The sequence below is a fragment of the Lipotes vexillifer genome, unplaced genomic scaffold, assembly GCF_000442215.2.
Source record: "Lipotes vexillifer unplaced genomic scaffold, Lipotes_vexillifer_v1.1 scaffold519, whole genome shotgun sequence".
NCBI lineage: Eukaryota > Metazoa > Chordata > Mammalia > Artiodactyla > Lipotidae > Lipotes > Lipotes vexillifer.
In genome coordinates, this window is record NW_006773945.1 from 284,874 (window position 1) to 301,325 (window position 16,452).

Genomic DNA, 16,452 nt, shown 5'->3' on the forward strand with positions numbered 1-16,452 from the left:
TGATACACGTCAGCCCAGATGTCCCCAAGAGGGCTCTCCAGCCTCTGGGAACACATGCAATCACATGAACCAAGGTTTTGTTAGCAGGCAGCCTCCACTGGCCTAACTGCTGGGAAGCTGTGGATGAAATGGAGGAATGAGGACGTCTCAGCCGGATGTTTTAACAAAATCAAGATATATTAGGTTTATTGCAACCCCCTCAGCTGAGAGCCCAGCGGTTGCTAATGAAAAGGAAGAAATTGTTTGAGCATGATTTGTTCCATCTGGGTTCTAGCCGGCTTCTCCCTGACGGGCTCACAGGCCAGCGATTAGGAATCTGTTCTAGAATTTCGTGGTCACCAAGATGTGTTTCTGGAATCTACCTCTTGGAAAATCAGAATATTCTCCTGCATTCAGGGACCCTTTCTCAGGGTCCCTCAGATACGACTTGATCAGATCCAGGAGGTCCTCCAATATTCTAGGGTGTGCTCACAGAATCCTAACTTGTTCACACTTTAAAGGGCCTTGGAACTTCCTGTGTCCTTAAACTTTCCTTACTGTCACTTGCCTCAACCTTTTTGCTCTGCCCCCTTTCTTCTCCATGATGAAGATGGAGCTAAAATAAGATCTGCTTGCTCACTGAACTCTGATCGCGTCAAAGCATTCACTCTGAGACGGTGGTATTTCCCTTTTCGGTTCTTTCATCAAACACATTGAAAACGGAACAAATACCTCATCTTGTTGTTTCTAGCTTTTTTCTTTTGTGCCATTCTCTTCAGGCTGCTGACTCATTGGGTTCCAAAAATATACCTTCTCAATAATGAAAATAATGAAAGTAATAAAAATCATGATACTCCTGATGATAAAGAGGCCTCATGGAGCACTGTTATTGTGCTAGGTGCTTTATATGCTGTATCTGATTTTCTGCATCTCCCCTGGCAAAGCTGACCACAGGGCTGAACACAGCGCAGACTCTCAGGACATAATAATAACTATTTATTTAGCTCTCAATCTGGCCTGACACTTCTGCATTCCTGATCTTATGTCATTGTTATAATAGCCCTGTAAAACAGATACTGTTATTCTCAGTTGTAGATGAAGAATTAGGGCTCAACATAAATGTATTAAAAATTCATTCCACTCATTATTTCTATAGACATATCTAGTGTTTGCTAAGTGCCCAGCCCTTGGAACCAAGTGGTCCCTGCCATCCAGGGTCTCACAGTCTAGTGGGGTCTGCAGAGCAGGGAACAGGCAGTGACAGTGAGTCTCTGGAATGATCTAAAGCCCTAGTTTATTCCGGGCTGCTTCCTCCCTATACTTTTCAGATTCACATTTTTTTGTCTTTTATTCCAAGCATCACAAGGGGTACTTTATGTCCAGCCACATCACTATGAATTAAAGTCCTCCTCCGTTCTTTTCTCATAAGGGTCACTTTTAATCATAATGTAAGAGTTTAATTTTTCTGGGCTTGAATTGCTGCCCTCCTCAGCTGTATCCTCCCACAAGTTCACACTTGTGTTTTCTCTGAATGTCTTGAAATCTGCTGTCCTCAAACTCAGGATATGACAAGTGACAGACAACCATCTCTTGACTCTTGCTTTACCCAGGCAAAGGTGACAGAATCTCCACTTTCCTCAAGGAGGGCTTCTTCATTGGCTTGGAGAAAGAGGTGGCAGAGAGGGAAGAATGGAGATGGGATTTCGAGGCAGGAGACAAACAGGTGGGCAGCTGATTTTATGGAGGGAGAACACTGTTGTCTTGGTCTATAACCTATGAGGCACAGGCAAGCCAAGTGGGTGCTCAGCGCTGGGATTGGAGGCCCCGGAACCTGGATCGCCTTTTCAGTTAGGCTGCTTTTGGGTATACTAAACCAAAATCCTCCCTTAGACAAGAACTTTAGTATTTTACATACTAGGGAGCCCAGAGGTGGGCCAGACTCAGCACTGGTTGATTCAGTGGCTCAGTGATCAAGAATGCAGGTTTTGTTCCTCTGTGTGCCTGCTTTCTTCTCCAGCTGGGTCCCCTCTTGATTGCAAGATGGTCTCTAGCAGCAATGGAGCGACATGCTTCCTTGTTCAGGTCCAATGGGAGAGATACTACCTCATCTTGTGGCTGGCTTGCAGTTAAGGACAAAGTTAACTTTTCCTAGAAGCAATTCTGTCATGGCTCATTGGCTTTAATTGAGTCACATGCCTATTCCTAAACCAATTCCTGGCAGTTTGCGTGAAATTACATCATCTAAAGTGGAATGGATTTGGGGAAGCAACCACCATGCCCATTAAAGGGTCACATTTCCCAGGCATAAGCAAAGTGAAGAACCTAGTACTATGACAGTATATATTGATAGTTAGGAAATTAGCATAGAGAGTTGCCAGAGTTAGCTAATAATACAGGATGCCCAGTAAAGTGTGAATTTCAGGTAAACTCTAAACTTCTTAAATATAAGTATGTCCTATGCAATATTTGCTAGTCTATGTGTCCCAATATTTGGTGCAAAGCAAAATGGGTTAGGTACGTGTTGGGCCATGAGAGATAAGAAAAGATTCTAGGGGTTCATAGTGGGCTAGGGGCTTAGAATCAAGATCAGACCTGAGCCCTGCATTGCTTGTGTGAGGATAGTGGAGTATAAACTGGTTCAAACAGCAGAAGAGGGCCAGGGGGCCTTCCCTCCACACCTGAGATGAGTCCCTGTGGCCAGGATTTGGGAGAGAAAATGATTGCGCCTCCTCACTCGGGGGGCCCTCGTTGACCCCATCCTGCCTTCTCTTTCCAGGGCCCCGACCGCTGTGGGCAGGCTTTGCTGCAGATTGGCGTCAACATGATGGCGCTGCCTGGAGGCCGCCACCTGGACTCCATCCCCCTGCCGGGTCAGCGGTAAGTCCCACTGCTGTGTCTCAGGGCCAGGCCTGCCTCATCTGGACTCTGGCTGAGGCCCAGCCCCAGGATCCTGAGGTTTGCAGGTGGCCCCTTCTCTCTGTGCACTGTGCTGGGGAGGAGGCTTAGGACAAGGTATCGGGGATGCCACAGTCACTCAGCAAATACAAATGGAACTGGGCCCTGGGGCACAGAGGAGTCAGCCACATCCTGCCCCAAGGAGCTAGTTTAAGATCCAGGCAGATAATGAAGCAAAGAGTCAAGTGAAGTGTGCTGCTAAGATAGGGGACCCCAGAGGCCGCTGTGGATCCTGCCAGGGCCAGGAGGCTGGAGCCACTGGGGGAAGTGGCCTCTCTGAGCCTCTTGGAAGAGGTCAGCCTACCATTGGGTGGCTTTCTCTCAGAGCACCAGGGAGAGGAGTGGGCACAGAGCTCATCCTTGGGAAGCACTTATTGCCCTGAGCGGCAGTGTGGGGAGGGTGGGGGAGGAATACACTGAGCAGCAGGTGAGGCCCGGATGATGAGCTGGGAAGGAAAGACCTGAGGCTCTAGAGCTGCCTTCACACAGGTGAAAGGGATGGGGAAGCAGGTGTAGATCTGACATGACTGTTCCTGGAGGCCTGAGACAGAAGCAAAGGTGGAGGCACCAGGGCAGCAAATCTGTGATGACCTACTCTCCCGGTTTGCCTGGGACTGTCCTGATTTTGGCACTGAGATTCCTGTGTGCCTGGAAACTCCTCGGTCTTGGGCAAACTGGGATGGTTGGTCACTCTAATGCAGGTTTGATCTATGGAGGAACTTTGCAGTTTGAGTGCTCAAGGCTGAAACTTAGCCCTTCATTTCTTGCTCAGACATTTTGACAGGGATGTTTCCAGGCAGCAGAATCCAAGTAGCCCTTGCAAGGCCGTTAAATCGTTGTTTTGTTCTGTAGTATTTTGCTTTAAATATATTATGGTAACACTACCATCTAATCTCTACTAACCCCTCACCTGAATTGCAGGGGGTTTCAACTTATTTACATCATGCATTTCTATATTGTTCGTTTGAGTTTTGAGTATTATTTTATAATCAGAAAAGAGTGGAACCGTTCTAGATGAAGAGGAATCTTAGTCTTTCCATCACCTGTCCTGACCAGGTAGTAGGTTGGAAACTGTGTATCCAGATGGGCAGCAGCAGCTGTGGCAATAGGGCTTTGGGATACCTCCACAGAACTCATGGGTGTTGGGATGGCCAGACCAGAGGCTGTGCTGGCGGGTGGGGAAGCTGTCGTCACAGGGCTGTTTAGGACAGTGGTTAGGAGTTGGGACCCACTCCACCCAAACTTGATTCTTGGTTCTGCTACTTATTAGCTGTGACCTCGGGCTTCAGTTTATTGATCTATGAAATGGAGATATTTATACTTACATCATCGGGTTGTGATGAGACTTTATAAAGATGTATAAAGATATATAAATCACCTGCCTGAAACATAGAAACTGCTCAATCAACATTAACTTCTTTAAATAAAGAGTAAGTCCCCGGACTAGAGAATACGGAGCCAAGGTAGATCACATCCTGGCACTCTTTCAGCCCCTGGGAACCACTGATCTCTCTCTTCCAAGCTCCTCAGAATTTTTAAAGATAAAAGAAAGTTAAATTACATAAAAATGATTTAGGAATCAGATCATTATTCTTTTCGAGTCAGTCAGGACAGGTTTTCTAACTGATATTGTACAGTAAACACCGTGAGAGGAAAACACCAGACTAATATGGTTCCACAAACACTGCAACCTGCAAAAATGTTTGTTTAGAATGTCTTCAATCTTACAATTCTGTTAGAGCAGGGAAGGCTGCAGAGAGAAGGTGGTATTTCCTTTAATATAGTCACAGCCTGGCATTGCCAGGGCAGACCTCCCCAGGATATTGGGGGAATAGAATCCTATTAATTCTCTACCACCCTATTAATTGTCTGTGTTCTAGAGGCATGTGCATGAGCTACATTCACAGCGGAGGCTCATGTGTATTTACAGGATGTCAAAGGGGTTCATTTGTCCAATCTGATGCCACATTATGGGCAGACAATAGCAGCCACCTCTTCTTTCCTCTTGCTCCAAGCTGTAGAGGCCTCTCTCGTGGGGAATAGCACCGTGGTTATTGTCTCCAGATAAATAATTAATGCTGGATAATTGACTTCTTTTTGTTGTGTTCCAGTGAGGCTGAATTTCACTCTGGAGTGCCATTGTTCACCTCGATGTACAAAATAAATAAATATGGTCAAGTTGTGTGGGATCATCTCACAGCCTGGGTGAATCATGTGCATTAGGCCTTTGGTATTTGAGATCCTTACGGGTAAATAGCATCAAATAGAGCTTTTCTAGGTGCAGGCTCCTGGAAGAGAACAGAGGGTAGGGAGCAACTGAGTCTGAGGCCAGGGGTTGGGATCCTGAGCTGAATTGGTGTGGGCGACAGGACGGTGTGTGATAGTTCTCTCAACACTGACTGTGTCTGAATCTCCTGGGAGGTCTTCGTATTTAAAAATAATAAAACAGACAAGCCAAAGAACAAAACCCTACTCTTGGAAACCTTAATGTGGGAACTCTAAGTGGTTGAAAGCATATAGGCCTTGGAATCAGACTTGGGCTCAAATCCCAGCTCCGCTTCCTATCAGCTGTGTGACTGGCTGCCTCCTAACCTGTCTGAGCACCAGCTTTATTGTCTGTAACAGGGTGTCAGTCGTAAGTGCTTTAAAAGGTCGTGTAAGTGCTGGGGTCCAGGAAGGAAGGTCTCTCTAGGCCTCAGGGTGCCAACCCACACGTCACCAGGCCATCCCTGTAACACTAACACACCCCTCCTCCCTCCCTCCCTCCCTCAGCAGTGGAAACCCTCGCAAGCTCTGGTTCAAATACTTCCCTGGAGGTTCATGGACTTATTGGTGGGATTGCAGGGGACAGGGCATCAGCACTCTGGGTAGCAGGAGACTGTGGCTGCTGTGTCTCTAGCTGATCTTTGCTTTCTTCTTGCGTCTCTGGGTTCCCATCTTTGTATCTGGTACATTGATTCCCTCCATTGGCTCTGGGCTGGGTAGTAGTGGTGCTGGGACCCAGACATGGTGGTCTGGGTGTTGCCACCTGTCTGCCTGCTCCCAGGGTTGTGCTTTCTACCATCGCAGCGTAGCCCTCATCTTCTGCAGGGATCCTGATGGCCCAGTCCTTTGATTTGACTCTCTCTATGGAGAGGTTCCTACAGAGTGGGTTGGAGGCCAGTCTGAGGGATGCACGCAGGGCCACATCCAGACATGTCCTCCCTCCCTCCCTCCCTCCCTCCCTTCCTTCCTTCCTTCCTTCCTTCCTTCCTTCCTTCCTTCCTTCCTTCCTTCCTTCTCTCCTTTCTTCCACTACTTCTCTTACCCACAGATCAAGCTGGGACACTGACATTTTCTCTCTGGTTTCCTGCCAGTGAGGGTGGGAATACTGATGAAAGGACTGGGCTTCACTAACCCCATAACAAAGTTGGCTCACTCTCATCCAGCATTCGCTAAAAGCTGGATGCTTTTACACATAGCAACTCAGTCCTCATGATAGCCCTTGTGTATACTTATTATTATCTCTATTTTGCTAATGAGGGAGCCATAGTTTAGGTCCTCTGGGAAGCAGCCATTGAGATGGAGTGGAGATTTCAAGATGGTTATTAGGGAGTGCCTTTGGGATCAACACCTGTGGAAGGGAAAGGAAGGAAGCAGGCCTGGGCAGGGGGAGCTGGGGAGCTGGGATGCCTGCTTGATGATGACTCAGCTGACCTCACAGGGACCTTTGGGATCAGAGTTGTTCATTGGCCAGAGTGGCCAGAACCTTCATATCCCACCTTGATCTGTCGTTGGAGTGTGTGGGCAGGCATGACCTCAGGTGAGGTGCCTCTGAGGCAGTATCTGGGGGGTCTGCCAGCTGGGAACAACAAGTCCTTCCCTGAGGGGGAATCTGAGGGGCACATACAACGTCCATCACATGAGGAAATGAGGCTTGAGGAGTTAAGTCACCTACTTGTCCAGGACAGGCTGACAAGGATCAGAGCAGAGATGCATGTTCCCAGATGGTGCTTGAACATGAGTGCCGGCCAGCATTCTATTCTGGCTGTCTTTTCCACGATGTTCTTGAGGGCATTGCACAAGCAAATCAGTCACTCATTCAAGTAGTCGTTTATTTACTAGCCTTCCACATAATTTCTCAAAATATATGTTGAGTGCAGATCATGTGCTTTGTATGGGGCTTGTGTGCTTAAGGACATGATTGTGACCAAATACGGCGTGGTCCCTTCCCTTGTGCAACTCAATAATTTATCTCTTGACTTGATCAGGCCTGGTTTTTGTAGCAAGTATACAACCTGGGGCTTTTATTTGGGGTGTCTCACTGTAAGGGAATCGCTTTCTTACAATGTTTCTGTTCAGCCTGGAATCTGAAATGAGCCAGGGCTGGATGCAGCTGCAGCTAGTAGCAGGCGGCCTCCTGGGTTGCCCCTGGCCTGCTGGCGAGGACCCACCCAGCTTCCCTGAGCCAGTGGGGCCGTTGCAGCCCAGCCTGTCTCCAAGTAGATAATGGCTTGCATGTGTACACCATTGGTCTGTGGCTGGTTTTCTGATGCTGGGCTGCTTTCTGCGCCTGCGGTGAAATGTGCAGACTGTAATTGTCAATGGGATAATTGGATATTTGTCTGTTGTTTAAACCAAAAGGAAGGCTAATCAAAGCTAGAATCATATTCCCTTCCTTCTCCCATCTCCCAAGAGAAATCCACAGAAACACAGGGCGTGACCTTGTAAAGGCAGAGGGACGATGATTCAATAGATATTTTTAAGAGGAAAGGTTGGATTTAAATTCCCTTATGGTGCCGGGAACTGGGATCATAGAGGTATTCAATGTTGTTGCTGGAAGTTTCCTCAGAGCTCCCTGCATTATAAGATAGGTAAATTGAGGCCCAGAGAGGGAAATGGAGCTGCCATAATACTCTTCAGGCCCCCTCCTGCCCTTTGGCCTTTCCTGGGCTCTGTTTCTTAAGTTTATTCTCCCTCCTAGCCTTCAGTAAATTCTGGCAACTCTGTGTCCTAGCCCCAGTGGAATCCTCTGGTTAGCAATGATCTGTAATAGATAAAAATTTCATTCATTCACTCATTCATTTGAATGAAGTTTACTTGAGGCTAAGAACTTACTCTGGGCCAGGCCTTGAGTAGTACTATAATGAGTTATGTAAGTGTCATCCTTCCTACTCAGTAATAAATGTCCTGGGGGCCAAAGTCATTTCTGATTCATATTTGTGCTCCTTTGGTTAAAATGCACACAGAATAAACTCAAAAACTGGTTGTTGAATGAATAAATGTTTAATAAATGTTTGAAAAATGACTAACAGCCTAGGAGTTTCAGGTGACTGTGAGAAATTTAATTCCATAGCTTGGATTTTGTTCCTTTCTCCAAGACACTCCCCTGTCTGTCTCCAGCAAGCTATTCTCATTCTTTATGGTGGAAAAGTGCCGCTTGGAGGGAAAGGATAAGCTAGAGTTTTACCTTGATTAATTTAAATACTGTTTCTGAATGGAAGTCAAAGATTTAACTGGTTGAAGGAGTCAGACAGTTGGAGAGACATTTTTTTTCTTCTAAAGAATAACGATTTAGGGCTTCCCTGGTGGTGCAGTGGTTGAGAGTCCGCCTGCCGATGCAGGCAGGGGACACAGGTTCGTGCCCCGGTCCGGGAAGATCCCACATGCCACGGAGCGGCTGGGCCCGTGAGCCATGGCCGCTGAGCCTGCGCATCCAGAGCCTGTGCTCTGCAATGGGAGAGGCCACAATAGTAAGAGGCCCGCGTAATGCAAAAAAAAAAAAAAAAAAAAAAAAAAGCGATTCAGAAATATTTTTAATCTTTGGTTTTAATTCATTGGAAAACATGTCTCTGCAATTTCATCATTAAATGTCTCACAGGAGAGCACACTGTAGTGGGAGCAGCAACCAGGGACCAGAGGCTGGCCTTCCTTCCATCCTGTCTTCCTTTCTCTCTTCCTTCCTTCCCAGTCCTGTGGCTCTATGCTAACCTGCTGTGTGTTCTCAGACAATCCTTTTCCCTTTATGAGCCTCAGTTTCTTAATCTGAGAATGAGCAGGTAGGCAAAAGTTTCCCCAGGGACCCTTTTAGCTCTAACTTCTAGAAGTCTGTGAGTGAGTTTTGGATAATCTTCCCTCTTCTGGACAAAAGTATCCCACTTTAGTGCCTCAGGGCTATGAAAGAATCTCATTGACCGAAGCAAACAGGGTCTTATTCCTTCCAACGAATCTCATGAAGAGGTTTAGTGTTGGCCTTGTAGCTGGGATGGAAATTGTAAGACATTTTAGTTTGGGAGCCCCTTCCAGCATTTGAGGGTGTGCCCTGTTCAGGTTTTATGGAATCCCCGTGGTACAGCCTGGAGAAGGGCTCTCCTCTCCAGGGGAGGGGATAGTGCGCCCTGCTTTGCTAGGTTATAATACAGATAAATCCACGCAACCTAGCACTCCAACATGTTTCTTGATTTGAAGTTCTTATTTTTGACTGAATTCATTCCACCCCTCTGACTAGTCTTAGCAACCGGCCTTCTTCCCAACCTGTGGTTCCTCACCTCCACTGCTTTGCACATGCTGTTTCTTCTGTCTGAAATCCTGCCACCTTCCAACTCTGCTTCTTCTGGTGAACTTGAAGGCATCCTTCCAGCGCTGGCATGGGAAGCTTTCTCAGATACCCTAGTCTGAGATGAACATCCTTTCAGTGCTCTCAAAATTCTTTCTCCATACTTCAAAACGCCATAGGGAGCATACTGAACCATAATTGCTTATTTACAGTCATTCATTTATTCATTCAGTAAATGTTTATTGAGTGCCTATGATGTGGCAGGTGCTGTGCTAGGTGGAGAGATTATGTCTCACTGTAGTAGAAGGTCCTGCCCTCTTGGAGATCATATTCTTACCATCTCTCCTTTATAATCCCAACACCTAGCCCAATACCTTGGCCCACTGGGGTACTCAGTAAAGTTTGGAGGCCATTACCAAGTGTTCTTGGCATAGAAATGTATTCTTACAGAAGGCTCTCCACTTCACACAGCAGGTGGAATACAGTAAGGCAGAGAAATCCAAATTCCAGATTTTGAAGGAATAATTAAAGTTTCATTCTGCGTGAAAAGAAGTTAAAATGAACCAACAAGAGTGTAGGCAGAGATTTCCATAAACTAATGACCCCCAATGTTTTGGGGAATTCTGGATGCCAGGCCAGCAGGATTATCTAGCAATGAGGAACTGGTATCAGCAACTGGGGACCAGGACATGTGTCTGCTGAACTGGGAAGAATTGTTCCCTTTGGCATCTGAAGGGTCAGACACAGTTACCTTCCCCCAGTGATGGGCTTTGAAGAATGAGGAGGGCAATCTAAGTGACAAGAGCTGAGGCAGGGACAGTGAAGGGGTGGGGAGACCCTTCACAGCCAGAGTCCTGAGAGGGTCCCTCCCAACTCTGCACGGTCTCCCTGGCTTCCCGTTCTGGCAGTACTTCTGGTGCAAACTCGTCAGAGATCTGTGATGACGGGGCCAGTGGGCCAGTAGCTCTGTCCTGAATTTAAATAACACACAACCTGTTCTCTCTCCAATAGAAATAAGGCAAGAGTTTGAAAAATGACTAGACACACTGTAGTCTTTAAATGATCACCATCTTTAAAAAGGCATTGATAATCACATCAGGGAAGTCCAGCATAGGAGAAAGAGCCCCAGCTGTGGATTTGAGGGTGTGAATATTAGCTAAATTGCTGAAGACCATTAAAGAACATAGCATTTAGGTAAGACCAAGGTTCTGGTCTCAGACTGCATAGATTCTTGTTTCCACTTATCTACCACGAGACCTTGGCCAGGTCACTTCACCTCCCAAATCTCAGTTATGTGACCCTCATGGGACTGTTTTGAGGGTTAAGTAAGCATTAAGATTGGTTCTAGCATTTAGCAGTGTCCAGAAAGTAATAAGCACTCAATCAATTTTAACTTTATCATGACTATTAACAATGAGGTCTTAGACAAGTTAAGTAATGCCTCTAAGCTTCAGTTTCTACATCTGTAAAATGGGTTGATAATCGCCAACCATCAAACCACTGTGAGGGCTGAAGGAGAGAGTTCTTGGTGCCCAGAGGTGCTCTATTGTTTGTAATTCTCCCTGCTTGCTGTGTGGGTAGTTAATTCCTTCTGATTTTAGACATATTTTAGGGAGCCCATTTTTTCCATACTGTAATGCCTTAGTATAAGACTATGCTCCTCCCTTCCCCCACCCCGACTCCACCCTGGATAATTCCAGCTTAAAATAATTTATCCAACCAGTGTCCTGGTATGTGAAGATGATTGTGGTTACATCTGGCTTTGTGTTTGGAATCTGCCAGGCTCCAGAAAACCCAGATTTGGGGGCTTAGTCACCTCCTTCCAGATGTCCAGGAAAGCCACCATCAGGGAGCAAGGAGAAGGGTGACTTGGGGAGTAGACATCTACTTCTCTTCAGGGGCTCTTCCAGATACTGGACAGGGCTCCTGTGAGCCCCATTCACTGTTTGGGATGCCCTCCCTGCCCCACAGGCAAGGGGACATCTTCCCAGCATCAGGCTCAGATTCCAGGTCACTGTGGAAGCAGAGGAACTCCAACCCTGGTCCTGGCCCCTGGCCCCTCCAGCTCCTTGGCTCGAGACCCTACAGGCTCCTCACTGTGGTGGTTTCCACCACGAAGGGTGTGTGACTCATTGCCAGTCCATCTGCTTTGACCTCAGTTTTCAGTTCCTTCCTTTGTATGAGAAATCAGATCATCTGTACTTGCAATGGAAAGATTTCATGTATAGTGAGATGGCAGCTCCAAGTTCACGGCTGAGGATGGTTGAACCACTGGGAGTCGCGAGGTGCAGGGACAGCAGGCAGAGCCTGCTGCACAGCAAGAGCTGCCCTGTTTAACCAGACTTTTTATGTTGGGGTCAACCAGCAAATGCAGTAGGAAAGGTGGAGCCCTGAGAACCAGAGAGCTAATGACAGAGAATCTGATGAGCTATGCAATTATGGGATGCTCGGCACTAACGCAGTCCAAACCGTAAGGAGCCACAGTCCCCGGGCTCCAAAATTGAGAAGAACATCTCATTATGTGGCGGCACAGTGACGGCGGCTGGGAGTGGACCGGCTTGTGGCAGGGCTGTGCCGGCTTCACCAGGCCTGCTCTCCTCTCTGGGAAGGTGTGGGGCCTCTTTGAGGGACCCCTCTGTAGGGCCTAGACCCCACTTCTGCCGTGGCCTCGTGTATCCCACTTGTCATCGTGCATCACCATGAAACCAAGCAAAATGAAAACTAACTCCTTCCTGGATGGGTTTCCTATCTCAGTCAGGGCAGCACCAGTCACACGGACCAGAGGCCAAGGAGGCAGCCTTGCTCCTTTCCCTCCTTCACCCTCGTATCTTCTCATCTCCCTCCCAGACCATCCACTTCTTCCTTTCCCAGGTCACTGCCTTAGTTCAGCCTTCTGTCCTCTCTCTGCTGTATAACCATCATTTCCCGACAGGTCACCCTCCTGTATGGTATTTAACTCACTCCAGTCCATTTTCTACTGAGTCTCTGCACAGTTGTGCCACTGCCCTGCTCTAAAATGTTTTGAGTGTCTCTAAATTGCCTTCAGAATTAAATCCAAATCCCTAATCATGGTATTCAAGGTCTTTGATCAACTGGTCCCTGTGTCTCTCCTTAGGCCCCTTCCTGGCCACCCCTCATAGGCCCCTGATGCTTGATTCCAGTGAGACTTCTGGTCGTATTACTATTTTTATGTCTCTAGGCAGTTTTGCATTTATGTGGAAGTCCTTCTGTCCTTGTCATCCCGGCCAACTCCTCTGCTCTAAGCACCAGGGCAAGTGTCATTTCCTTTGTGTACATATTCCCAGGCGAAGTCAGGCCCTCTGTCTCCTGTGATCCCAGACTCTCCTGCTCACAGCTTCTTGCTGGCAGTGTGGTGTTTAGTTGATACGAGGAGAGGCTCTGGGCTCTAGAGCATGGGTCTGAGTGATGGCTCCACCACTTACCCACCATGTGACCTCTCCCAACAGAAGTCTCCTTGTCTGTAAATGGGGGCAATAACAGTCTTCTCTCCCAGGGCTGTGGGGAGGATTAAGGAGTAATATATTGAGAGGGCTTAGAACACTGCCTGGATCATTGCTGGAACTCAACACATCAGCTACTGTTACAACTGTGACCAGATTGGATTCTTGGGGCTTTCTTGCCTGTTCGGGGTCTTGCCTGAGCTGTGTGAGCACTGGGATCTTCTCCTGTTCAGGCTTTTCCTCAGCTTCTAGAACAGGCTGGCGCTGAGAACGCACACAGAAAACACCAGGACATCAGGATGCATGTACTGGCTGCAGGACCTGGTGGGACAGGCAGCCGCTTGTGGCCTCTGCATCTGGGGCTCTTTCGAAGCCAAATCCTAAGGATGCCTGGAGTCCGCCCACAACTGGGGATAGAGGACTCTTGGTCAGAGCCTGAGGCTGGGGATAGAGCGAGAGTGTGGTACAGGAAGGGGGTCCAAGTGCTGGGGGCTGGAGGCTGATGGAGTCTATGGCAACGGTGGAGACCCGCTCTTGGAAACCCTCTAGTGGTTACTTCTGGACTCTCACCTGCCTTTTCCAGAATCCCGCAGAGGTACCAGGATGGCAGCTGACATGCAGGATACGTGAATTCTCCTAAATGTTCCACTTTGGCAAATGAAAATACTCTCCTTAGAGTAAAGAGGAAAGACAAAGCTAAACCCGTTTTAGTCTACACATCAGGTCCTGTGTTACAGCCGTGAAACTTGAAGGCGAGCAATGACTCAGCTCAGGCATGTGAGAATGCATTTATATCTTTACCTGACAGTACTACACATGCCATCTGGACAGAGCACGGCCTTTCATAATGCAGTTTAGAGTGGCATTTAAGGACATGGGGTCTAGAGTCTGATGGGCTGGGTTCTGAGCCAAACTTTGCCACCTACAAGCTGGGTGATATCAGAGAGTTCACGTAAGCCTCTCTAAGCTTCAGTTTTCCTCATTTGTAAAGGTAAGATGATGATAGTGGCCTGCTCTCAGGGTCACTGTGAGAACTGCATGAAGCCGTCTCCTTGATAGTTGGCACAGGGCTCAGCCTCAATAAATGTTAGCAGTAATGATTATGGAGCTTATCACAATAACCCGATGAGACGGTACAGTTGTACAGGTCATTGTTATTCCCATTTGATAGATTTTTAAACTTAATTCAGTTCCAGAAATAGACACTGAGCATTTTCACTATATCGGGCCCAGTGCGAGGGGAAGGATGCAGGGTAGGCCTGGTAGAGAGAAGCCCTGCCCTGCTTATGGTCTAGCAGATAAACAGGTAGTTAAATAATTGAGACCTGTGTCATGATGAGGGAAAGACAGGGTGCTCCAGACACATGGGACACATGGGACGTAAGCTCATCTAGGAGTCAGAGACACCTACTTCAGGAGAGACATTTAGTCCAAGATTCCAAGGATACGTAGGCATCAGCAAGGTGAAGAGGAGATGGGGAGAGAGGGATCAGCATGTGCAAAGGCTGGGAGGCTGGAAGTCTCAGCAGAGGCACTTGAAAGAACTTGGTGAGGCTGAGACAATGGTTTGGGAATGAGGGGCAGAGCAGGTCAGAGAACTGAGGCTCAGAGAGGGCAAGCGTCACATGCAAGGGCACACAGCTATTAAGAGGTGAAAGCGGGATGAAGAGAGAGTGATGGATCCTCGTCAGGTGTTCTTACTGTGAGTAGCATCATGCCGGCTCTCATATGTATACTGACAATGCACGTACACACACGTATCCTTTTTAGAGTTTCAAAAGTAAGTTTTTCCTGAGTTAAGGGAAGGCCAGGGAGTACTAATAGTGTCTTCAAAATGCCAGAGTTTGATAAAGTTAACAAGACGGGTTGCTCCTGAGTCATCAGAGAGGAGGCAGCTGTGAAATGTGCACATGAAATTGGCTCCCTGGACTGGAAACAGTCACCTAGAGCCAAATTCATGTTCCCTGTCCTGAAACAGAAACGACAGCACACTCATGGGTGCTGGACAGTCTGGGGAGGTAGTGAAGGCACAGGCTCTGGAGGCAGGCTGACCTGGACTGAGATCTAGACCCAGTCATTGATGACCTGCAGGAAGCTTTCTGAGCCTCACTTTTTCCTATAAGACGGGGGATAAGAAATAGCATTCTGTAACTGCAAGACAGATACTGTACGGGCAAGCACTTGATACATGCCTGGCATGCAGAAGGTACTCAAAAAATATTTCCTTTATAGCATGCTTGGAACTATGTTAGATTTTTAAAATATTGATTTGTTAGAGTCTCCAAATCTCTTCCCTACCTTCAAGTCCTTCTATAGATTGCTGGAAGCCAAAACCTGGAGAAATGGACAGGGCAAAGTGACTATGATGCCAGTATCCATATCCCCTTCACAAATTACTCCCAGGTATTAGCTTCGAGGTGTATTAGTGGGCCAGCACTCCTGGGAATATCTGAAAAGTAGGATCAACTCTCTTACCGTGTTATACTGGACAGTTCAATTAACCGAAAATGTTATGGAACACATATGTCAAAAGGGCTAGGATGAATAATGAAAATGGGGATTTCTGGGGAGTGATCTGAAAACTCTTTCCAGTGCTACAGCTTGGAGCAGAGGGTCACTGCAGGGAACACGGAGAGACAGAGGCCATCCCCCAGCACAATAGGTGATGCAGGAAACATCGTGCAGATTCATCGAAGGAGAGATTACTTCCTTCCTGGTTCTGGCATTGCATGCATGGGTCAGCCACAAGTTAGGAGCAAGGCTGCTGTGAGCTGTCCAACACCATATGCTGGGGAAGGCTCTACCCTTAAAATGTGAGCTAGGAGTGGTTAGGGACAAAGATGGAGAATTGTCTGCCCCTTTCACAAAAGCCTCAACGCATAAAAAGGCCTGTAATGCAGCTCAGCATGGCTCAGAAGCAGGGCAATGAAAACACTGGAAGATTTGAACACGATCAGAGAAGCAACATTTCCTTTGGTCTCAGCTGGCTGGGTTTCACCAGTTCACCAGTGCCTTAGTGAAGAGAGGTGGGAAGTTAATCTCCTAACCATACTGTAAATTATTTATAGCTTGTTGCATAAATAATTATGCTTACATTAACTGTTCAATAAACAGTTTATAGTTCACTGCATAGCAGAGGTTAAGTCATTCTAAATTCATCTATGTGTGGTTTTTATAAAGCCCTTAGTGAGAGAGCCTTCCAGGTTGGGTTGTAGAATGGCGTAGGGGCCAGGTGGACCCAGCTGATGACAAGGTTCCTCGGATGTCTCGGGAGGAATCCTGCTGTTTACTCAGAGTGAAACCCCAGAGGGCTTGCAGTGGCTTTCAGGGCCCTCTAGGATCTAGCCTGAGTCCCTTCTCACTCCTACTGATCTTTCCCTTGCTCTACTCCATTCTGGCCGCACTTACCTCTGTACTGTTTCTCCAGCACCCAGGCTTACTGCCACAGAAGACATTTGCACCATCTTTTCCCTCTGCCCCGAAAGCTCAGTACCCATACATCAGCATGGTTGCTCTTCTCTG

The 16,452-nt window shown here is 47.4% G+C and overlaps 1 protein-coding gene across 2 annotated transcripts in view; it reads left to right on the plus strand.

The window, feature by feature from the left end:
• Positions 1–16,452, plus strand: part of INSC (INSC spindle orientation adaptor protein) — a 129,264-nt gene that overhangs the window by 33,207 nt on the left and 79,605 nt on the right. The window contains exon 2 of one of the 2 annotated variants that reach the window (XM_007448577.1): positions 2,756–2,856. In XM_007448577.1, the coding sequence (XP_007448639.1) occupies positions 2,756–2,856 (101 nt within the window). Of the gene's footprint in view, positions 1–2,739; positions 2,857–16,452 lie in introns of those variants that run through there. The other variant, XM_007448578.1, reaches the window with a different exon arrangement.